The sequence below is a fragment of the Amphibalanus amphitrite genome, unplaced genomic scaffold, assembly GCF_019059575.1.
Source record: "Amphibalanus amphitrite isolate SeventyFive unplaced genomic scaffold, NRLGWU_Aamphi_draft 000058F_arrow, whole genome shotgun sequence".
In the NCBI taxonomy this organism is placed as follows: domain Eukaryota; kingdom Metazoa; phylum Arthropoda; class Thecostraca; order Balanomorpha; family Balanidae; genus Amphibalanus; species Amphibalanus amphitrite.
Window position 1 is genome coordinate 1,305,864 of NW_024881554.1, and position 25,484 is coordinate 1,331,347.

Here is a 25,484-nt window from a genome sequence, read left to right on the forward strand (position 1 = left end):
CTCTATAGTTCTGAGCAGACGACGGACGGAGCATGCTCTGACGAAATCAACCATCCATATCGATTATTCTTTCACCTGTCGACAGGGGAAAGATAAGATAGATGCCGTTTTGCGGCCAGTGATCCACGATTGCATTTTTTCTCTAGGCTAACCGGATCAATCCGGTAATCTGTTATCGCTCCAGTCCCGTTCTCATGACCTTTGACAGGCCACCGAGAGGCCCCCGTTCTACGACTCCCTCTGACTACCCTCGTTATCTCCACAGACAGATTAGGCGCTGCCAGCGGCGTCCGATTCGGCGTCGGCGGCCGCTTGTAGGTATCAGTGACACGCCTATCACCTCGGCTTGCCGACCCCAGCGGGGGTCGCCGTTGGTAGCCGGGTACCAAGCGACGCTGACCGCCGTCCCCACTGACGCACATCTGGGGGATTAGTGCGGGGAACGCAGTGGGAAGTCCGTCCACTTTCTTTGCCGAAGAGCGTAATGAGCCCTTTCGACTTGACCCGCATTACTGAGGACAGGCTCGATTGATTGATGAGGAGGCCGTGACAGACCCGACAGACCTCTGACGGCCGGCCATTCAAAGCAATTTGTCGAAATTTACCTTCATAACGTGAGCAACGTCGTGGGTGCCTCTGACTGAACCATGCTTGTAGAATCACATTCAAGTAAATGAATAAATATCCTTCCATTAACATGGCAATCACTGAAACAGCGGGATGTGGCGAGAAAGGAATCACATCAATTTAAAAGTGTGCTATTTCGTTTATTTTCTTCTAACTATGGCGACGTTATTTTGAACTCGACTGGTTAAATCTCCGTCCCCGAGCCCTGCGGTCCGCCGTGTGCGTGGCGTACTGCCGCCGGCTACGAGAGGTCGGGCGGAACGATTCCCCGCAGCCGTGCCAGGCCAGACTTTGGCCGCCTAGCCCGGCTTTGGCTCGGGCGCCGGCTACCGTGCGCCCTTCGTCATTCGCCGCGGAGCTCTCAGTCGAGAACGTTCGTTTGTACTTTGTAGGCCATGGGTGTTTGTTAGTTACCCATATTCGTATTCCGTGCGTCATGTGAATCATATTCCAGTTTCAAAAATGTTTTTATACATAACATGTTTATTACAAAGTATACAGTATTTACAAGCAGGGAAACCCCTGACAGCACGTCTGGACGGGCTCTTGGCACAGCAGTCGCGGCCTGCCGGCGGATCAGTCGAGGCTCGAGGATCACGCGATCTCAGACCAGTGCCGCCAGTACGGGAACCGGGGCAGGCACCGCACCGTCCTCTGCTTCGTCTTGGGCAGCAGCAGAGTCCGTCGCAGCGCGGCCACCTTCTTCGGGTCCGTCAGCCGCTTCTCCGGGAGCTTTGGGACCACGGCCTGCTTGGCAGGTGCCCTCCGCTTCGCTGTGAACAGATCATGCAATATATTAGACAGACATTCAGAATTGCTACGGTACGCTGAATGAGTGCACATTTTTAGCACTTCAGGAGCTTTGAGGAACAAAATACGAACAGATGCTATGCAATTAGACAGACTTTGAACTATTTCGCAATTAATTTTGGTCTGAGGTGAAAGGTCCATTACAGTTTATGAAGGTCCGCTGTTGTTTTCGATAGCTCGCAAATACATAGTTTAGTATTGGGACACGAACTTATCAGGCTATGTGCCAGCCTAGACATCAGAGCAACATTGACATACCCTTTGCTGATCCAGTAAGGTTTCCACCTTTAGCGAGCGTCGGCTTCTTGAAGTCAGGTCTGCTCTCCAGCTTCACGAGCTTGACGCGCAGCGTTTTCAGCGGCACCGTCTCCCTCGGGCCGGTCAGCGACGGCTTCGGAGGGCTGTAGAGCTGCAGTAGATCGGGCGACCGCCTCAGCTCCTCGTCCTGCAGCTCTTCCGGCTGCAACAGAACGCACAATAAGATTAGTAAAAATATAGTGTTTCCTGTGCTAACCAGAAGGACATTGCAGGCTGAACTCTCGAATGTAATCGTAATTCCAGCATAATATAGACATTGGATAGAAGGCTCTATAGTCAACCTTAATTGAGCATTAAAATTAAGAATCTGAACAGTGCACACTTGACACAAGGACGTTTGAAAGACTTATGTTAATTAAGTGAGGCTCCCAGAATTAAACATTTACTTTGAGAGATGCAAATGAGAATTACAAATAATACCCTATGATTTGTAGATATGCAACCGCTTAGGTTTAATTTCAAGGCACTGCCTTGCACTTAACTTCCCCTGCGAGCTTACCGTCAGAAAATACGAGAAGTCTGGCCGAAAATCGTCCTCCGTCCACTCGCACTTTGCGGTCTTCCGTTTCAACTTCGGGATCTTGAAGGTAGGCTGTAAAAGAAAGAAATAACGAAAATGTTAGTGTTTTAGTTAAAATTAACCTATAAGCATTTTTTATAAACTTAAATCGTGATGCAGATAACGGATAAAAGGGCTAGGGCAATTGAAGAAAAGCACTACGAGAAAAAATGTCTGGTACCTATATATTTGACAAGAGATATAAGTACAGGGTGTCCCAAAAGTTCGTTCTCACCTAAATTTTACGTTTTTAGGCTCTCTTGCTTAAAGGCACGCTGAAATTGGTTCGTAATTGAGCTTACGTGGTTGCCATGGCTAGTAGAAATATGCTCCACAGTAGCTAATTTCTGTAGACAAAATAGTTTTTGCTAGAGAGCCCGCTTCCTACAGAGACGGCTAACGCCACAACATAGAGGTCTCTGATACGGGTACGTCTCAGTATTTAGTCAGCACGTGACCATTCGCGACGATTGAGGGTGATTGAGGCCTACCAGTCTGCAGCCAATGTCCATCGCTAACTGGACGCACAGTCAGCAAGTGACGCCGATGATTTGTCGGGAGTCAATCACTGCAAGTTTATCCTCTTTCCAGTCAGCCCTCAGGAGTGAGCCAAGTGGCCAAAACTGTGTGGCGCCAAAGTGGCCATCAAAAAGGTCAACGGGTTAGAAAGTTGGTAAGCAGACTTTTCAGGATGGATTACCAGCTGTTTAAGAGTGTTCTTTCGGGGTACATAACTCAAGGTGACTTAAGCTTTGCTTACCGGAGGGCACAAAACAACCAAAAACGTCTTAAAATGGCCAAACATGAGTTTCGTTATGCCTTAGGCTAAACAAAACTAGAGGGCTGATGACATCAACCAGGTCATCTGGACTAACTAGTCCACGTTCGAGATGAAACACCCGTCCAAACCCGAAACCAACCCCATAAGGGCGAAGGAGGAGGCCTCCGTTTCGTCCCGTTATGCTCCTATGCAAAAGGCCAGGGTCACTGTATTGTGGGATTATAGGCTTTCTGGAGTTGACCAAGCTGCAAGTGGCAACCCAGAAACAGTTTTGGGAAGCAGAATGCTTTTCCAAGAACATCTAGGAGGATTTTCAGCCCTCAAGCTGAACTCGAACCGCGAGTATGAACACATTTATAGAGGAGAAAATGGCATCCGGGAGGTCGTAGGCCCATCTTCAGGCAAGACAGTGCATCAGTGCACAGGTCAAGCAAAGCTTAAAAGCGGTGCAAGGAGACTGTGACAGGCGTTTGTGGCAAGATCACATGCCAGGCACTTCATCGGATCAAAATTTCATAAAAATTTGCTGGTTATGCTGAAATTGAGGCTCGTCGAAGCGTAGCGCTGTTCCAGCCTCGAGGAGCTCACGGCGCATGTCAAGTCAGTCTGGGTTAACTTAAAGCCTGCTATGCAGCCAAACATGCCGGTTGGCATGCCGCTGCATGTATTCATGTGTTTGCCTATTACGAGGGGGTATCGAAAAGTTCTGATCATCACATAGAAGATATAGACCGATTTTGATGATTTTTGGTTGGTAGTATACTTGGTTCTTAAGAACAATGCTCCCGCAAAGAGAATCCTGAGAAGTGGTTTTATCTTATGTAGGGGAGACTTAGAAGTAAAAAAGATGAGTATTGGGCCCATTGAGGACCGAACCGTCATCCTACTAATGCATTTGAAACGGTATCACACTGAGAAAATACACCAAGAACGTGAAATTAGTTTATGGCGAGGAAAGACCATCTCATGCACTTACCGAAAATGAAGAAATAATTTTCAACTTGGTTGCATGGCCCTTGCAGGGGAGTCTAGAAGTGAGTGACTACCAGTGACTGACAAGGTGGTGACTGTGAAGGAAGTGGAGGACCTCATCCTTACAGATCGTCGTGTGGCACAATCGGATGATTGTGCAACAGAAAGGTCTCAATGCTGGCAGTGCCTGAAAATATTATAAGCGAAGAACTATAGCCGATAAAGGAGTCAGCCCGCTTAGAAGTTCGTGTGTCTACTTTGTTCAAGAGAAAAATGTGTCTTGGCCTTCCGAAATGAAAGCTAGGTCTTTTTTAGGAAATTGAAGAAATCTTCGATCATTTGATGACTTGTGACAAATGCTGGGTCTATGTGTATGATCCAGAGACAAAAAGATGATCAAGAAGTTTAAGCACGGCACATCTGTCCTTCTTAAAAGGCGAAGATGCAGAAGCCGATATGGAAGGTCAATGCTATCAGTGTTGTGGATCTGGCCTAGGATAGTCATTACCGACTGTCTTGATGATGGTCGGATAATGATAAGCAAGCACTACTGCACATTTTGGAAGAAGTTGCGAGATGGCCTCAAGCAGAATCGCCGCCAAAAAGCCCAAGAAAGATGCTTTATCCGCACTGACAGCGCCCCCGCCCATTCGTCCTGAGCTGCGATTGAAGAAACAACATGATGTGGACATTAAATCCTACCGCATCTAAGAAATTCACCTGACTGGGTATTAACTGACTCTTAATTGTTACGGGAGATGAAGAATCCACAGTATGGCCGGTGATTTAAGGACAGAAATGACGTCATTGATGAGGTGGAGCAGTGATTAACGGGACAGTGCGATGGTTCTACAATGACCGCCTGAGGCAGCTCAAGAAACGATGCAATAAGTTTGCGGTCGTGTGTGGTGACTTGTAAAGGAGTAATGAACGTCATGTAAAAAAATCAAATTTCTATCACATCTAATTCATGGTGATGATCAGAACTTTTCGATACCCCCTCGTAAATGGGGAGCACATTGAGGGGTCATAAACATATCAAAACGCAATGTACTCTGTTTCACATGCAAACAAAATGTGAGAACGAACTTTTGGGACACCCTGTAGGCCCATTCGTCTCAATGTTAAATCCTAATTATGGGTGTTCACATTCGATGAAAACACAAGCAAATAGTCAGACGGCTCGGCCTCAGGGTGCCTTCGTCAGTGACGATATCGAGATACTATTACATTGATAAACTAGTCAAAATCTTTAACACTTTTAAAGCAAACATGCCTTGGACATTTTTAGCATATTGTCCAGGTCATGTTTGCTTCAAAACGTGTAAAAGATTTTGACTCATTTATTAATGTAATAGTATCTCGATATTGTCACTGACAAAGGCACCCTGAGGCCGCCGAAACGTCTACTTTTTAGAATAATTGCGTGTGTTGTCATCGAATGTGAATACATATAACAATGTCTGACACGATACAAGTTCGTTAAATCTTAAGTGAAAATTAGCTTGAATAATTGCTACAGGTTAGTCTAAATTAGATGTCAGTTTGAACTTAAATCACAAATAAAAAGAGCCTCGTAACGCTCATCAACTCAGCCTAATGAGATATTACATAGTCAATAGTCATTTACCTACTGCAATATTGCAGTGGCTTACCTGTGCGAATTCTTTGAGATCCAACACCACTGGAGCCATACTTCTTCCAGAGATGTGCCTCCTCTTCCTCGACCCGACAGCTCTTCAGTGATGCACCACAAATGACGTCTGGAGTTCAACTGGCGCGTCATGATCCCTTGGGTCCGCTCCTTATATCCTTCCATTACCAGACGACTTAGGTGCCCCTCTACCAGGGGGACGGGCCCGAGCAAAGGTCGGGGGACGGCCGACGCGGAGGAGCGAAAGCGGTGCGGTCTGAGGTGTTCTAAATAACCGCGCCGGCGTGGACTAAGACTTTTATTATAAATGCTATATTATTGTGTGCAAATGTTTGGTGTTCTGCCTGTGTGGTGTGCCTATAGGATTAATAGAAGCACTGTCGGATCCAGGGAACATTGCAGCGCCCAAAGTCGACGACAATTTGCGGCTTTTCGAGAAACGAAAACTTAACAACTTTTATGAGGGAAAGTTTGCTTTAAATTACACAGCAGTGCGTCAGGAAACGAAAGCCAATAAGTTTTTTTTTTAATAATTCAGAGAAACTTTTTGGGGGGTATACCCCCCGCAGCGTGCAAGACCGACTTTCTGGATCCGCCAGTGTATAGAGACTGTTGCTATCATGCTATGTCCATCCTTAATCGTTTTTCGTAGGCTCTGCACTTTGGTGCCGTTTGCGATAGGTAGTTAATTTTCGGTATAGGTTCTTTTAAATTACCTGCTTGCTGATGTTCGTTAGGGTTCATTCATAGGACTTCTTGTATTTTAGATGTGGCCCTGTCGTCAAGTTCGTCTGAGTACGGATAGTTATTTACCGATATTGTTTCCGATATTATGCATGCAACTCTCACCTTACTCTGTGCCAAGTTATAAGCAAAACGCTATTTGAACAAATAGAGCCGTTATCTCAACCGTTTCCAGGGTCTTAGCCGTTCAAAAAAGTATCTTACTTCAATACGAGATCACTGATGATGACTTCTGCGTGACTTTTTATTAACTACTTAAAGACGAAATTATCTTATAAGACTCGGTGAAGCACACAAAGTAAGTTAAAATGAAATCAGTTCACGGCTTCATGTAAAGTTTATTCAAATAATATTATACTGGTAAGGTTGCTATTTGTGACTCAATCTGCTGCTGTTGTTTTATATTAAAAAAATGCGTCATTGGCATTGGTTAATTTGGTGGCGGTACACACCACCGCGCCGATCTGGCGCTATCCGTGAAAAGCTTTGGTATACCGGGTTTGCATTGACCTGGCTGATCGAGTGAAACCATACGGCTCCAGTCCAGCTCTCATGACCTTTACCCGGCCACCGGAAGGTCCCTATTCTAAGACACCCTCCATTCACCCTCGTTATCTCCACAGACAGATTAGGCGCTGGCAGCGGCGTCCGATTCGGCGTCGGCGGCCGCTTGTGGGACGGTCCTCCTGCCATCAGTGACACGCCTTATCACCTCGGTTTGCCAACCCCAGCGGGGGGTCGCCGTTGGTGGCGGTACCAAACGTCGCTTACCGCCGTCCCCAGACGCACATTTGGAGATTAGAGCGTGGAACGCGGTGGGAAGTCCGTCCGTTTTCCCTGTAAAGCCTGGAGCAATTAACTCCCATCAGGTATACTGCGTTTGATGACCCACCACCAAGAGTGAGGAAGGAGCATGTGATTCAAATGTTTGTGTCTTCCGATAGCCGATTAAAGAGAAAGTGACATACCTACCACGTAGCGTTTCGTAGTTCAAACGGAGAATACTGGAATGCGGAAAATGAAATAAGTTCGAGAGAGAGGTGAGAGAGAGAGAGAGAGAGAGAGAGAGAGAGAGAGAGAGAGAGAGAGAGAGAGAGAGAGAGAGAGAGAGAGAGAGAGAGAGAGAGAGAGAGAGAGAGAGAGAGAGAGAGAGAGAGAGAGAGAGAGAAGGCACGGTGCCTTCGGTAGATAAAGAGTGGAGATAAGTGTAATTTTGAACCCTTTGTCAAACGTCAAGCTTTCTTTCGCCTTTGTTTCACAGCGTTTTAGAATACGGCAGCCTGCTGTTAGAGCCGTTAAGTTTTGTCATTTTCTCATATTGCGTTACAGCCGTTTCACCCTTCATACCGCGGATATCATGATATTCCCAGAGGCTGGCTACCCTGAGGCCACGGTATAGACGAAAATTTAAATCATACATGAAAGTCAAATGCTTCGACATAAAACACAGGACAGCAAATGACAGCTATCCTAACTAGTATTTTTCATAGCTCTTCCACATGTGTCATGAGATTGCTGTCTATGGTCATTTTAGGTATCTGTTTTAACATCTAACTCATGATTCGTCCGGCCCGGAGACCAATATTGCATGTAGGAGCCGCATACATAAATATACGATAACTCATCGGTGTTGAGCCGAAAAAAAATGGCTCGTGTTTTCGAGAATAATCAAAGCTGAATCACTATTCAGACGGACCAGACAATGTCACCGATGACCAAACAACCGGTATCACTCCAATGAGAGACGAGCTCGGATGTTTCGACATAAGACACAGGACGCCGACCTGCAATGGCTGTGCACGCTGGCGGAGCTCGTTGAATCGATGACGCTCGCGCTAGTCAGAGGCACGGCGACCGGGACGCAGTGCCTATCGAGACGTGACCGCCGCCGGCGGGGGCGAGAGTGTCGCCGCTGCCGACATGGTGATCGGCACTTCAAGTGGTGTCTTTTGTTTCGAGTGGTGATCCTTGGTTGGTGACAGGTTGATTGTCGTAGAGTGGTGTGCCGCTCTCCATGCATGGTATTGCGAGTGCCTACAAAGGTCACGTCGCGGCTCAATCGCGGGCCAAAGGCCATGAGGGAGTGATGTGCAATATGCATTCCTGGCTATACTGAATAAAGATGTGCTTAATATTGATCCTGGGCATCTTCAAGTTGAGTTTATCAGATAAAAATAGCATACGCATCAGATGTGGGCGTTTTCAAGAGGACAGTCCTGTCATTGATTGGTGGTCAAGAATTTAGAACGTCATACAGCCTTTATGTTAAGTGACAGTGACCCATAGAGAAAAGGAGTTTCGTCGTTTTCGCCAGGGCACCCGTAGCGATTTGTGACTTGAAGGACGTCTCTGACCTGCGCCCGACACGAAGCTGGACCCAGCTGCGATGGGATCGGGCAGCAGCACCGGCGGTGAGTATTATGACGTAAAAATTATTGAATTACTACGCACAATCACTTATAGCCAGGGCGCGAGTGCCCGCGGGTGCGTGCCTATTCTTAGGTCAGTGAGAGAATCCACATATCGGAGGGGCTCAATGATCTGCAACGTCCCTAAAATTATCTCAGAGTGTCCTCTTTTCTTATAAGGTGCCTGTCAGTCTCAGACGGCTCATGCCGGCCCCTGAGGACCTTGATGCTACTATAAGGACGTCGGCAGCCGTCTGAGAGGGATCAGAAATTCTTGGTTTTCAATGGGACCATGCTCCGGCCAGAACTATCGACTCCAACCGACTCAGATTCTGACTCCGACTGCCAACCTCAGGGCCCTCAGTGCCGGTGCAGGGCCCTCTGAGACCGGGTTGGGCTCTTAGAGGCCCGTATTTTGGGTTCTTAAAGTCTATGATGTGCTCCCAGCGACCGTCGTCGACCCTTGAGAGGTTTCACTTGGTCCTGCGAGCCTTTGGCTCCCTCGAGCAAATTGTGAAACAATAAGCGAGCTTGGCCAAGTCCTCACTCTCAGAAATCTGTGTGGGGCCGTTTGAGGCCGGCGCTGGTCCTCATTGGACTGTGTGATGTGAAGTGGGGCATGTGTGCATGGTTTGACATCGGTTCACCTAAATAAATCCCTGTGTTGGTACTTGGTAGTGAGCTGACACTTCAGGGTAAGCTACTTTGTGAGCTGTGGCCTAGTCACTTCTGATATCGGCGAATGGCTCAGACATTGTTCGTAAAACCTAGAGGACTCCAGACCGTTTGTGTTTCATTCATTTTCTGGAAAATTGACTAAATCCAAGACGGTGGCGAACAGGTTACGTCTGTTTCGCGAGTCATTATCGCGAGATTTAAATAAGGCGAGGCACGCGATGCCATCGCATCAAAGCCAAAGCGACCTCAAAGCTTTGTCTTCAGCACGGCTGTCATGGGTGGTCCACTGTTACGGGTCGTGTTAGAAATAGATTCAGCCAGAGCCACCGAAATCGACTGGGTTCCACGCAACAGGGATGCCCGCTGAACCGCGGACAGAAAGCCGTCAGCAATCTAAGACAGGAACGGATGTTACACCTTAGAGCGAGAATATCAAAATGATCAAATATGGTTAACTTTAACCCGGCAGTTGCTGGGGTATTTCGCCACCCACCGTTTGCTGGGGGGGGGGGGCGTTAAACGCCCCCAGCCGATAACTCGAGAACCAATAGGCGCAGCGAAACGCACGAGGCGGCAAACGAAAGAGCGCGACGAGACGCCTCAGATGAGTACTTTAAAGTTGAATTTTGAGGTCACAGGTCGGGTCAAGGTCAGGTCAAACACCTGAAATCGGGCTTTCAGTAGCATGGACTTCAGGACTTCGCAATGGGCGCCTCTCGCCATAAACTCTGTCAAAACGGTGCACAATCCATCTTATAAGGCCTACAAGAGTGTCAGCTCCATATAGGGGTCAGTCAAGCATAGGTCAGGGTCAAGGTCAGGTCAACCGGGTAGGCACATATCCCCGAAAATTAAAACTGATATTCGCAGCCTGTGACACATGTTTTATAAGTGATTTGGGGCGTAGAACACGATGGTGACATTCATTTTATCATATGTGTACGTGTTTGGCTCAAAAAGTTCAATTTAAGAAATTCATGTATCATGGTCACGAAAAATTGCCAAGATTCAGTTCAAGATTTTGGAAAATGCGGAACGATAATCAATAATTGAAGATAGCCATTCGATTGATCATGGTATTGGCAGTCTAAGGGCGTTTACGGCATGTCTGTATGTTTATTCTGTGATTTTATATGATTTTTTGAACATATGCCGTTTTTGGTCGAAAACTCAGAAATCATGACGTCACTGAAACCTCGATATCTCAAAAATTTTCTGACCGAATTTTTTGAAACTTTGTCACAATAAACTTCAATCAATTCTCTACAGGTACCCAAAATTTAACGCGCCTGCGGCGCGCCGTTTTTATGCTATGGCCCGGCAAAAAAAGTGGGGGCGTTTAACGCCCCCCCCCCAGCAACTCGCGGGTTAACTGCTTAATCCATGGTGTGTCAAAAGGCCGCCATAGGGAAATTCATGCTTTTTGTCGCTTTTTCCCTCCTTATGAGTCACTTGATCTAATTAGAGCTTAACTAGGAACGAGGCAGGTCACTTGGACGTATTCGGGAGCCGAATACGGTGTTTTGGAGCCAATACCTGGGAAACCCTACCCGCCCAATGCGAGTTTTTAAGAGTCTGCATGCCCAAATTAACGTTGAGCGCGGCCGTTTTCGGTCGGTTTTCCGCGACCTCGTGGCGAAATCGCCTTGTTTATTCAACCAGGGTGGGCTAATTCGCTTAACTAGGAATGAGGCGTTGAAGAGAATTATTCAAGGAATAGAGCTGTGCAAAAATATTTTTTGTATTGTTAAAACTGTGTCCGCCCTCGAACGATAAATATTGTTGACCCATCATAGACACATCCCCTGGAATGCGTTTGAACTTGGCTGGATCTAATATTAGCGAGTATCTGCTAATGCAGTTTCTTGGCTTACACAGTACGCACACAAGCATACATACTTCCTGCCCTTGGTTATTCCTCACTTGAATGAAAATTTTGCTATAATAACTATTCCAACCAGTTAACAGGTTTTAGTGCAGTGCCAAGTCGGAGCCGTTCAGCGCCGCCAGTCTCCCAGGCGGCGCGTATAGCGGCCGCCGCCGGCCACCGCGCCGCCGCTCTGGCAGAGTGCTTGACTTCATATCTCTGTTGCTAGAAAAGTTGTGGACCGATTTACTTGATTCTTGCATGAAAAGATCCGCCATTCAATTCTTAGCAGATAACGAAAATTTGACGTCAATTGCACGATCCGCTGCCCATATTGTGGTACTGCCATCTATTGACAAGGCTGGCGAACTAAAGCCGGGCGGCTATTTCCACTTTTGACACACCATGCGTTAGATATTTACATTTCTCAGTATAAATTAATAAATCGTTTTACACATCTTCATAGCGAATTCATTTTTATCAGCTGCTGTTCCACCAATACTACCATCATCTGCATTGTGTAGATCGGCATACCGAGTGACGCGATCTCCTCGTTTTTGCAGCCCCGAAGAAGTACATCACGGTGGAGTGGAAGCCGAACCAGGAGACTGATGTGGACGAGGGTGAACTGTTGGCCACGGGTGGCGGCCGGCAGCCGCTGCGGTCCCGCCGCGGCAGCCGGGTGGCGCCGGCAGCCGTCGGCCCTCCCCGGCCCGTCTCTCCGTCCCCCACCTACACGGTGAGCCCGGCGGCCGACGGCGGGACACCGGGCGGCGGCCGGCGCCGCTCCGCCGCCTCTCCGCTGCCGGCGGTCAGCCAGCCGGTGGCGCCGCTCCGGCCGCAGCGGCGCAAGGAGGCTACCCTAGTGAACCAGATGGTGTTCTCCTCCCGGCCGCCGTCCGGGCTGGCGGCCGACGGGCGCAGCGCGGTCGTCTACCTGCCGCAGGTGGAGGTGGATCGGCTGCTGCGGAGTCTGACGGCCGCCGGGCCGGGACAGCCGGCCGGCGCTCTGCCCGGCGTGCCGCCGCCGTCGGCCTCCGGCCGTGACACCGGACATCCTCCGACGGGCGACACGGGCCTCCCCGAGGGGCCGCCGCAGAACGCCCAGCGCCCAGCGGCGTCCAGGGGAGAGAGATCGCCGCCGAGCCACCCACCGAACATCGGTGAGTACAAATTTAGATTCAACACATGCCCCACAGAATACCCGAGGTCATACGAATAAGCTGTAAAGAGCGCCGGGCTGGTGCTCAGTGCCATCCGAGCCCAACCGCCAAGGTATTTAAACACACCCCCCCCCCTCCCTGTCTAACATGACTCCTGGGCAACTTAGCGGCCACACGGGGTGAACGTTGTTCGAAGGAACGTCAAAAACCACAAAAAAAATATTTCAGCCAATTATTCGGTAAGGTAGTAAAAACTAGAAATTCAGATCACCAGAGGTCATTAAAGGTCACATTGCACCTACCGACATTTTTTCTTCTTCTTTTTTTGACAAATTAGTTTGTAAATAAAAAATGAACTAGAGTTAGGTATAGTGCCGAGGAAAATCGCATTCGATTGCACTTTTAATGTTCTTTCTGAAATATGCTGGCAGCGATTCTATTTCCAATTTTAAGTCACAGCCGTAGAAATGAAGCAATGACTGCAATGACCTTGTACAATTCTTGAAGTTCCCTTTCATTGTGACAAGCAAAACAAAAGTTTGCAAAATCACAAGCAAACCTAAGTTAAAACTACCCAGCGCTTCCGGGACGCGAACCCTCGACACACGAATCCTTAGTCCGAGACTACCGGCTGCGATAAATATGGGCCGGGCGGCGCCGCGAGGAGAATCGGCATGCGGATAATACGGCGCTCCTGTGTGCAAAGATCCTCACTCTGCATTACATATGCCGTAAAAGACCGGGTAAAAACTCTTTGAAAACTCTTGTGCACGAGATACAATCACCATTGAGGTCGCTCAGGTTTGCAGGTAGAAATTTCCTGCCTTGATGCCTTGCCAGCAACAATATTTTGCGATCTGCTGGCTTTCCATGCCGTGGAAACTTGTCACGCAGTAGGTACCCATCTGTCACGTTACATCTTGATACGTTCGGGGCGTTCTTCCCCAGTTCGATAATTCAGGTTGTTTTCACATTGTGGTTTGTGGTAGAAGTGTGGCTTTCAGCAGAGTCATTCTTTATTCGCATCCCGTGATGATGCGAGTTTGTTGGGGGATTTGCCGTTTGACATAGGGCCTTGGTTTGACAGTATGTCCTTCAGGAGGCATCTGACAAAGTCCCCCATGTGGAGACGGGTGCGTCCCTGGAGAAGCTGGCGTTTTACGACTCGCCGTGTAAGCTTCCACCGCCGCGTTGGAGGCGGCAGTGCTGGCCGTCAGGCAGCCCCAGAGCGGGGTCAGCGGTAGGGCGTTGGTCAGATTCTTGTTCTCTAGATGATTGCTAATTTTTTATTCGAGTCCGTTTCTACATAGTTCGTATCTGATGAAATCAAGCGGTAAGAAATTTGGTCTTTAATTGTTCTTCCAGTTGTAACTGCATATTAATTATGCCAGCTAATTTATGTGGTCGAAGGATGTGGTATATCGTCTCCCGTGCTCCTAGAAATGTCCACTCGGCTGCGGTGCAGCGTCCCGTTCCTGGCGCGGTAGGTTGGCGGTGTCATGTCGCGAGCCTTCGGCGGCCCCGGGTCCCGGAGGACGACCGACCGGGCCCCTTGCCACGGTCATCGATCACACAATCCCTGGAGACCGAGTGACCGGGTCGCCCCCCCCCCCCCGCAGGACGGGTGCTTCCGTAAACGCCCACTCACGCCACAGACCCACCAAACGGACCCGTCACGTGTGTGACGACAGTTAGCGCCGACACGTGAAATCGCCGCGCGAGGGGCGCATCAACTCGCCGGAAAAGTGTCGGCGATTTAATTGAAAAGATGCTTTTAGGCGGAGGTTTCTAGGCCGGATGCGGGCTGCGACATTGCAATCATAACTAAGAACGATGTTGTGCAGAAATGTAACTCACAGTTGGGTACCACAGCGCCTGCACATGTGCAGGGGGCCGCTGCCACATCTCGATAACGATTGGGCCGATTGTACTTAATTTGGAACACCGTTATGGGATTGGCCCGTTAGGGATTGGCCGGGATGGTCCGTTTAGTAGGGTGTCGTGTGCACTGTGCAGTGCGCAAGTCCGTTGGAGGCACCGCTTCGCAGTTGTGAACCTGCACGGGTCATCCTCGTGCTCGCTCGTTTGTCCTCAAAGGCATCTTGCTGGTGCTCGACATTCGACAATTTCCACACTTTCCGTTGTCACATTCCGCCGCCGGGCGATATCAGCGCTCCGGCCGTCGATTCTGCAGGTATTAGTTGCTGATTCGATCGGCAGATGTCAGTAGCTCCTGGGAGTGCATGCTCATGTGGTCTTACCGCAGATATTTACGAATACGGACAGTAGTAGGTAGGTACATACGTATTCAGTATTGTACTGTAATGTACGTACGTACGTACGTATGGACAAAACAAAAGTAGGTATGGGTATGTATGGGTTAGGCTAGGTTAGGCAGGGTTAGGTTAGGTTGGTTGGCCTAGCTTAGGCTAGGTCAGGTTAGGTCATGAGGTTAGGCTACTTTTTTTGGCGATGCGTAGGTACTAGGCCTAGGTATTGTCATTGCGTTTTTATCGGTTCCCTATAACTCGTACGAACGCTCCTACCTACAGTGCTCATCCTATTGCCTGGTAGACATTCTTTTTTCGACAAAATCGATAATGGCTCGAGGACTATTCAAGTACCTAGGCATGGCAACAAAAAGCGAAATTTCGTTTTGGGGGCAAATATACCAAAACTTCTTTGTATTATTGCCAAACTGGGCGGAAAATGACCTATGACCTGGTGATAGGTACGTACTAGGCCTAGGCATTGTCATCGCGTTTTTTATCGGTTCCTACCTACAACTCGTACGAACATTTGCGCTCGTACTTTTCTCCTACCTACAGTGCTCATCCCATTGCCTGGTAGACATTTTTTTTCGACAATCGATAATGGCTCGAGGACTATTCAAGATGGCAACAAAAAGCGAAATTTCGTTTTGGGGCAAGTATACCTAAACTTCTTTGTATTATTGCCAAACTGGGCGGAAAATGTATAGTAGGACCAGCACAATCTAAGGTGTGGAGCATCGGGCGTCTTGTGTTACGATTTCCGAGCGACCAATAACACAGTTTTCGAGTTGTTATCAGTTTGTCGAAAAACGATACCCACCACGAAGTGAAGTGAGGGCTGTGCATTTGCGATGCGTAGTTTTGTCTGCGAACCATTTATTTAGGCCTGTCCACATCAACTTTGTTTGTTTTGTTGGGTTGGGCCCTTTCGGTCTGACGAGACCATTTCCGGGCCGTAAGGATGATGGGATAAAGTTACCCGTCCAGCGGGGAGCAGGAGGAAGAGGCGTGGAGGAGAAGGAGTTTAATGTCCTGTGGATGGAAATGACGGAACGGAACGGTGTGTCCGCGTATCTACCTTACCGTTCGCGCTTCTATGCGTTGCAGTTCGGTTTCGAATTTGCGTTCGCTAATCGGGTTTCTATACTCGCGGTTGTCGGCTAAGCTGTATCAAATTCGTGCCGGGGAGGACTCGCGTGAAGAATGCAGTGACTAGGAACACGTTAAGCTGACAATAACAATGCGAGCTGGAATGTGGAGTGCCCTGGACACGAACGGGCCCTGCGGCGGCGCCGAGGGCACGCCACAGGTCATTGACCTGGCCAGTGGCGCCGGTGCAGACACTGGGCGGGCCACTGACCCTCGTCTACTCGTCACCCGAGTGTCGTCACAGTATCCTAGCAACTGACATCGCCAGAACCATTCGCTCGACGGCACTTCAAGGCCAGTCATTGTGGAAGGCGACATTTCATTATATTTGAATAAGGAAATGTCGCACCGCCGCTTAGAAACATATCAGTCATTTTGAGGTTCTGTATTTTGTGCCAGCGCTTCTGATACCTAATCACTGGCGGCACTACCCTTGACACCGTCAATTGTTCTTATAAAACAGTTTCTGCTCATGATAAATACTTTCCTTCCTATTTTACACAACAAGGTTTTAGCAATAAAACGACCATTACTCTCTTATTTCTATCAGAAGGCATAAGTTTTGATCAATTCATTAGCATTTTGATGTCACAATGCTATAAACACTAGCGTTTGACGCGAAGCAGACCATGAACGGAGCAGACCAAGCACTCAGAGGACCGGCCAAATGGAACACTCAAAGAATCGCTCTTCTGGAGCACACTCGAACAGAGCACATGGAGTGGACCACACTACCAGAGCACACAGTGGACCACTCCATTGGAGGGCAGTCGGCCTGCGGCGGCGCCTGTGATTGGGGCCAGGGTCAGTCGGCGCCCGGCTGCACTGCACCCTCACCTGTGTCCGGCCCGAGTCAATCGATGGCCGGTGTGCGACGGGGGCGGCCAGCGAGGTCGGCGGCACACGGGGCCAGTATAGCGGACGGTCGGTGACGACCCGGTCACTGACGGGGACCGACCCCACCCGGCGGATGGTCAGGTGGCCGCTGGGCTGCCGTGAGGTCGCGAGTGAGTGCTAGCCTGTGACTGGGGGATAAAGGGAAGCGATCCCTTCCATCACCGCTCCGTGTGGCTGTCCTGAGCAGACCTGGGCCAGCGCATCTCTCACTCAACAGGTAGGTATTCAAGTTTGTTGGTCGGGTGATATTCATCTTACGGCCCGGTAAAACGAGGAGGTGAGACGCTGCTTTTGGCTGATGGCGAGCGAGTTGTTTCTGACTCAGGCGCCTTGGGTGTACTTCAGCTGTATGATCTCGATGGAGGCTAGTCCTAACACGGCCTTTTACCCCGCAGGCCGCAGGCTCTCGTCTCCAGGTTAAATTCGTTTCTGCAGGTACACTTCTTAGCGGGGCAACGCCCAGCATAGTTTTAAGCATTGTTCTATAGATGGGTACTTTATGTTCTTACTTCTTGACGTTCATATGAAGATAAACTCCTCGTACCTAATTCATAGGTTCGTTGCACAACCCCTCAAAACAAATATATTTGGTGTGTTGCAACACTCAGCATTAGGTTTATCAGTCAGTATTGCCTATAATAGACGGTGATTGTGATCTAAAGATCACAATCACCACTGCTGCAGGGCTGCTACAAGAAGCAAACCAATGTACATGCTTTCGTAAATCATGAGCGCAAAAAGCTTAAATAAAAATCTAAATGAAAAAGAAGTCTGCAGCAAAAAAGCTACCAACATGTACTTACATACCTAAAACGTAAAACCACTTCGATGGTCAAGAACTACAGAGAGAGAGAGAGAGAGAGCAACACGCCCATATGATGGTTCACCAGAATCTGCTTCTTGCCGTGGGAGTATGATTCACAAATTAAAAAAGGTACTTGGGTACAGATTGATGTAAAACATATAATTTAGGAATGGGAAGAAAACAATGAAATGCTTGGTGCCAATCGGAACTTAGGCTTTCGGAGTTCTGATTTCGTCCCATGTCCAGTTTGGAATAGGGGCACACAAAATCGGTTAGATAGGCTTTGGACAAAATAGAAAGTTGGAAAATCACGCATCGCATTAAAAGAAGCTATGAAGCATTCGTGTCCGATATTAATTCGTTAATACAACCCAGCTACCTGCTATGGTGATGACAAGCAATTTTAGACCATGCACCAAACGAACATCTAAATTCTAAAACAATTGACAAACAATTTCTGAAAACTAGCACCACTTTTTTCATAGGATCCAGCTTTCGGACAAGTTTCGAACGCATCAGGTCGAGGCTTATCTCCAGTGACCTCAGCTAAAGCTTAGAAATTCGTGGCGTTCAATATTAACTAAGGTTTCTATAATGTGGGGGCAAAGCGAGGTATTTCGGTGCTGTCCGGATCGAAGCCAGCCATGGCGCATTGCATATGTTTGTGAGCTCTTTGTGAGCGGGTGTGTATATTGTACAGTGTACATTGTGCACATTTCGTTCGGTCGTTGACCCCCGAATGCGCCGCAACCTTCACGGGCGTCGCTTCAGTACGGCCAGCACGCCCCGTAATGACGACATTGTCAAATAATGACGTGCCCGTGTGCCCGACCATTGTCTGAGGTGCAAAATCAATAGGCATGGGTTCTATGCGCACCTGGAATGCTAATACTCGGCCCACTGGTATAGACTAACTGAATTATACACATGATTGATGCTCCAACGGCTACAATTCGGTCATTCCCTTCAAGGCGCTTATAATTATTTTCATTTTAGCTTAGGTGTACCTGGGCTGAATGCCCGATCTATTGCTTTTCATACGAACGGTGCACTGGCGATAGGGTGGTCGAGCGGCTTCTCAGCTCGCTTTTAGCTGCCGTTGGGAATGGCCTGCGTTCCGTCTCTAACTGGCCGCGTGACAGATCCGTTGAACTTACGGTGAGCGGGATGGACCGTTTTCGGGTACTGGCCATGTTTGACTTTAACTTCATAATCTGACAAGGAACAGGTCGGCCTGGTATTTTTGCTCAAACTTCTCCTATGCAGAAAGACGAACCGTGATCCATTGCGGTCACATCGCTCCTGAGGACATTGCCTAACAACGCCGGCCGTGCCCGTGCGGCTTCATGTAAAGAGTAATAGGTGGTTCAGGACCAAAAAGGTCTTGACTACATAGACGTGGCGGCTTTGAGGCCGTGGCGGCCAAAATGGATGGCCCTGGCGCCAATGTCACGGAGCTCAACTGTTGAAGTGATCCCTTCTGACCTACGCGAGCGTGTTGGCTGCAGGAAGGCTTAGGTTAATTGGCGCTGAAACACTTGTCATTTTCAGCAGCTAGTTAAAAGCTTAAATAGTTACTCTTATGAGGCTATAAATTGGAGCGACCTCAGCCTTTTGAAGAGAATCTATGCGTGAATATCGGCCTGGCATTAAATCATTCCTCGCGGTCCCAGGTGCGCCACAGTCTCCATTTGACATTTACTCTGACCATTATGCATTGATTTCCACCGCACATGAAATCGGGCTGCGCTGCCATGAGCCATAGATTTGCTTTTAATGCAGGCGACATTAGCTTTACTTCACATTTACGGAGGATACGGCAGTTAGTCCCGTCCTGTAGTTCCACTGTTGGCCTCATAACGAAACGTTTTCCATGAAAATAAAAACAGAAACGTCCACCAATGCTCGTAAGTATGTTTACCGTAGTGGTGTACTCAGCGCTGTAGCTTTATTGGTTTCCGAGTTATGTCCCGGTTTGTTGAAAATTGTCCACATTCGGCCTGAAAATCAGCGGAAAAAAGGCCTAATGTGACCTCTTGTGACCTGACCTTGAACCTTACATAAAAGGACAGAAGTAATTTCGTCATTATTTTTAGGGTCTTTCGAAAGCCACCTGTCGCGTGTCCGTACGTGTGGCCCAGGAGCCCAGTGAGAGGGGAGGAATTCAAACACTCCCCAGCAGGGCGTGGAAATCCAGGAGCCCCAGCGGGTCGCGGGTTAATGATTATTGACTTTGAGTCCGCGGTCACTCAATGCAGCCAAACACATGAAATTTATTACAAAGACGGCACGACTGCGCTGCGGAGTCGAATGTTTACATCTGAGGGGCGTGAAGTCCATTAGAGAATGTTCTAAGAGGTGATATCATCCCGGATGGTCTGGAAACTTCGCCAGGCTTTTAGGAAAACTAAACAACGTGCCAGCATAAATGAAGAGCGAATAGATTGTAGCCTCAGAAGCAGAGTGCGTGGCTGTGGCGACAAGGTCAGCAGCAGCAGCTGCAGCAGCAGCAGCAGCGGCGGCGGCGGTGGCCGCAGTAACAGCAGCAGCAGCAGCAGCAGCAGCAGCAAGCGGTGAAGCGGAGATCACGATGCGGTCACTGGTATTTCCGCTACTAGTCGGGTGTCTGTCTGCAGGTAATGTCATCCCTCACGACATCCCGCTGGAGACCGCCATCGGCGCGGGCCCAGAGCCGTCGGCCGCCGCTCTGCAGTCGGACCTGCTGCAGAGGGTGGACGAGCGTCTGATCCAGCTGGCCGCCCGTCTGGAGTCGCTGACGCACACGGTGGACACGCAGCTAGCCCAGCTGGATAACAGCGTGCTGCAGCTGTACAGGGAGCTGGGCAGCGGCCGGCTGACCGAGGCCGCCGACGAGCTGCGCGGGGTGCTGCAGGAGGCCCGGGCGGCGCCCGCCGACCCGCAGCTGGTCAGCACCCTCAGCCAGGAGATCCGCCAGTCGGAGCAGCTGCTGCAGGCGCAGCTGAACGACACGCAGCAGCAGCTGGTGACGCTGCTGGAGGGCCGGCCCGCCGCCGCCGCGGCATCCCCGGCCACCACGACTGTGATCGTGGAGCGGTGCAGCTTCCCGGACCAGTTCCAGCGGACGGACGAGTGGCGGCCGGCCGACTGCGCGGCCGTCCAGCAGCGCCACCAGCGCAGCGGCGTCTACACCGTCTACCCGCCTGTCTGCGGCAACGGCGGCGGCATCCGCGTCTACTGCGACATGGACACGGACGGCGGCGGCTGGACCGTGCTGCTGAGGCGCGCCGACCTCCCCGACCACCAGGACTTCAACCTCGGCTGGGACAGCTACAAGTGGGGCTTCGGCAACCTCAGCGCCGAGTTCTGGCTGGGCAACGAGTACATGAGCCTGCTGACCAGCATGGAGCAGATGCAGCTCCGTGTGGACCTCCAGGACTGGGAAAACGCCTCTGCCACCGCCAGTTACACGCCGTTCTCCATCGGCACGGAACAACAAAAGTACCCCATCAAAGTCGGAACCTACTCTGGCACTGCTGGAGATTCCTTCACTGGCATCAACGGTTCAAAGTTCTCCACTAAAGACCAGGATAACGACACGTGGAGCAAACACTGCGCGCAGTACTACAAGAACGCTGGCTGGCATAAGGCCTGTCTGTCATCAACTTTGCTAGGACCTTACATGAAGAAAACGATGAAGACCGGCTGGATTGGGATTACCTGGAACCCCTGGAAGGGGAACAAGTATTCTCTGAAGCATGTCGAGCTGAAGATGAGGCCGGTTAACTACATGACCTGGTGTCACAAGCTGGCTCAGGAGGGGGTCAGTGAGTGACAGGTCAGGTGGAACAGGTCAGATGACAGGGTGACAGTCAGCTGACAATCTGACAGCCAGCTGACAATCTGACAGGTCAACGGTAGAAGAAAAGTAAAACACCTCAACCAGAGGTATAACCCATGAACGGTCAGTGTTAGTTGTTCATCGCCTCACGTGGAGTTAGTCAGTACATAAAATACAATTCACCAATTTTGAATTGATTCACGTTATTGTCCTGAGCAATCATGACACGAGCGGTGCCACAAAATTCGATTACCGAACCGCACAGTCTCAATTTCACGAAATATTTTCCTGTCTTCTGGTTTTTGCTTCGAATGGCATTATGTGATTGATATTGGGTTTAGCTAGCCATGCTCGTAATCAGGATAGGTAGCATGCTGTTTGTATAATAGTGAGTCAGCGGACAGTGACATGATCACATGAGTAAGAGCTTGATTTTATGTGCAATGTCTTAGATATCCATTAGGGTGGCACTTAGCAATAGGGTGAATTTTATGTTATCCGATTTTTAGGCGTGCGGGTAGTTTTCTGGTTCCATTCCCGTAAAAAATAATGTGTGCAAAATTATTTTGAAAAATATTGATATTTAGGGGTCGCGAATTGAGGTCAAAGTTGGCAGTTTTGGGGAAAAAATCAACTTTTTGGAAACTACTTTAAACCTATTTGGAATGACATATCTGGTCATTAAGCGTCATATCCGACGTATTTTGACCTTTATTTGCATAACAATTGCTTATCCCATCACTTCCGGTCGATCGTAGCCAGTCCAGGTCAGGCCAAGACAGGTCTGATCTGGGCTGTTTTACCCATGTCAGGCCTGTTTTTGGCCTACGACCGGTGCCTTCTCTCAGTGGAGGTCATATCCTCTTATTAGTGTGAGGAGTAACCGGTCCCTCCTGTTCCAAAGGGAAAACGAGCCCCACGGTTCTATCGGTTCTTGAATCTTGAGACATGCTCATTTTCTGTCAAAGAGAATGTGAAGAAGTTGGAGTCATCCAATCGCCGGCGGGGGAAAGCAGAGGCGAGAGTGGGCATTGAGCTGCACTGGTTTATTGTGCTTTCGGGATGTTCTTCCGTGGGCGCTTCTTCCGACTCTAGTGCCAGTGCCAGCAACAGACTTACCCGACCGTTGCGGCGCGCACACGGAGGGAACATCTTTGACGATGGCGACCATGAGAGAGAAACGTCGACTCACACTCCCAAGCGCATGCGGGCGAGCGGACGAGGAGCGGGCGAGGAGAGGGGACCCGCCTCATAAGTCCTTAGTGGACACTATGAACGCCGCTCTCGCGACCGAGACGTTGGCGAGCTTCCTCACACCATCGTTCAAAAAGCTCTCAAGGATACACGACCTGGACGCGGGGCTCATCATCAATGACCAAGGCCACTGGGAGGACAGCAGCTACCAAACCGCAGCTCGTGTAGTCCGGGAGCTGCGGGTGGTGAATGACTTCACCAGGCGCGGTATGGCGCTGATGTAGGACTGGCACTCATGGAAGACAAAGATTAGCGCCAGTTCTTCCTCCATGTCGTTGAAAAGATCACAGAAAACGCTAACGTGACACCCGAATATCGACTGCAATTGCTAACCAGGCTACACACAAAGTGATCTGGGTGCCCATTGCCCATGATAACCCTCCCTCCAATGAGGCGCCAATAATCTACTAAAGAGGAGGAACTGGAGTAGTGGAGTACATAGACCAGCGTTCTGGCATGGCCGAAGCTGCATGAAATATCAATACACAATATGAAAATGACAAAGAAATGCCTTATTATCATCCGATTACAGCGTAATAGGAAACTCAGAAGCGATTTAAATGATATTTAGATATGCTACCAAAATCTCAATTTTGACCTTGATTCGCGACCTCTAAACATCAATATTTTCCCATAAAAATTTGTCTCCCTTATTTTTTACGGGAATGGAACCGGAAAGCCACCCGCACGCATCAAAAATCAAAAATTGATTTTTAAGTGCCACCCTAATATCCATGCTTTTTCTTTCTTACCTATACCTATCATGTCTCATTTTCGAAATGCGCTGATAGCCTGTTCATATAGATCACAGTGACTAAACTACTATAATAGTTGCAAAAAGGAAATTTGTGGATGGGTAATGCGTCCAATTGATTAATCCAATTGATTTTTGCTTCGTTCCTTTATTGCATTGCTCCGATAAGTGTAAAACGAAATGTACCATGGCATAACAAAATAATATAAGAGACAGTTCGTATAAGAGACAGTTCGTCGCAAAAAAGCGTAGAATGTCAATATAGTGTATGTTAGAGAACACCAAGCCCCTTCATTCGGCACACTGCAGCTTTATACATATACAGCAGTAGTACATCGACTGCTCACACTTTGACAGCGCGTGAACTACATTTTGTTTACAGTGCGTCAGTTACAAAGTCCAGATAGCACGCCGATTACTGACTGAAGGCCAGGGTGTCGGGAGAAGAGCACAGACAGATCGGCTGCGGGACTGCAGATGTGCTGTCGGTTATAGAGCCAGCAGACAGACAGATCGTCGGCGAGGCTGCGCTGCAGATATCCTGTTGGTTAGAATATGACAAACAGAGCGTCGGCGGCCGGCGGTGATCAGCACGCTGAATCCTGAGTGGAGGATGTCCTTTATAGACAGAGCGTCTATTATTGACTGTATTTTGTGCGTCTGCTGCAGAGTGCAGACAGCATACCGATCTCCGACTGTAGCCTGTGCGTAGGCTACAGAGTCTAGACAGCACGCTGATTTCTGACTGGGGGACGTCTCACGTCGGTATCACACAGAGAGCGTCGGCCGTCGGAGGTAATCAGATCCAAGACCTGCACCGTCGTAGCGCCAGTCGGCGTTCGGACTCCGCCGCGTGCGGTCAGGTTGACAGCTCCGCCGACGGAGGTTCCGCCGTGTGCGGACGACGTGTTAGATCCGCCGGCGGAATTCCGCACAGCGCTGACAATGCATTACTACGTCTGGACTGCGGACAGACGGACCAATTCCAGCTATGACTTGGTGTACATATTGCTGTCCAAAACGGTGCACTCTTTGCTAGTTTGGTCACCACGTGCCGTGTGATAGGTATTCAAGCTTGGTAGAGAGTGTGGTGCATAATAATAGTGGTGAAGTGAGCATATTTGGGGACAAACCGACCAAATGGTGATAAGACCTAGCTCAGCGCAGTATGACTGTGTCAGTGAGATAATCAACGAGAATGTCATATGATACAGAGGACTGTGGGTGACAGGTCATAGATCAAAGGTCAGTGGATGACTAAGAACAGGTCAGTGGATGACCGAGGGCTTACAGGTCAAGTTTGAGAGGTCACACATCGGCAGGGGTGGTGCTGCAGACATCGATCTGGAAGTGGTAGTACGTCCCATACAAGATGGCTATCTCCGCCTGAGATGCCTGAGACAATAAACTGGTGAGGACAGACACCGGTGACGATGTAAAAGAAAACAAACACTGCCGACTCGTCTCTGGACAAGCATTAACGGCACCGCATAACTAATGACATGGAGACAGATTTCATCGATGATTTTATGGTCGATGCTCAAATATTATGATTAATTTTATGATCAAACATAAAAAGCTGTAGAAAATATAATGGCAACATCCAAAAGTCACAACATACAAAAATAGAGACAAAAAAAAAAACAATATCCTAGCGATCACCCGAATCACTACAGAAACATGGAATCAAACACAGTCATGTTTGATCGATGACCTGACAACACACAAACCACTGTACTCTCTGCCTTCCATTGCCGCTGTAGGTGGTTGCGATGGAGCACTGCCAAATCGATAGCAATGGGTGTGAATGCGGACGGAGCCCAATCAATGCCTTTTGCCTAATGGTCGGGCTGGTGCCGTGAGGGCGGGAGTGGGCGTTATACATGCAGTCCGATAGGACCCCTACTTATAGTTTTATTTCTAGTTCATTTCCTTATCTAATATCTATTCT

The 25,484-nt window shown here is 49.1% G+C and overlaps 1 protein-coding gene across 1 annotated transcript; it reads right to left on the bottom strand.

Annotated features, from left to right (window-relative positions):
• Positions 1-1,092: 1,092 nt before the first annotated feature.
• On the bottom strand, positions 1,093-5,842 carry LOC122378389. Its single transcript, XM_043359397.1, has 4 exons — positions 5,723-5,842; positions 2,255-2,347; positions 1,696-1,897; positions 1,093-1,400 (listed from the first exon to the last, which is right to left on the bottom strand). Exons 1-4 carry the CDS (start codon positions 5,759-5,761, stop codon positions 1,222-1,224), a joined length of 513 nt encoding a protein of 170 aa, XP_043215332.1. The 5' UTR covers positions 5,762-5,842; the 3' UTR covers positions 1,093-1,221.
• Between the last annotated feature and the right edge of the window lie 19,642 nt (positions 5,843-25,484).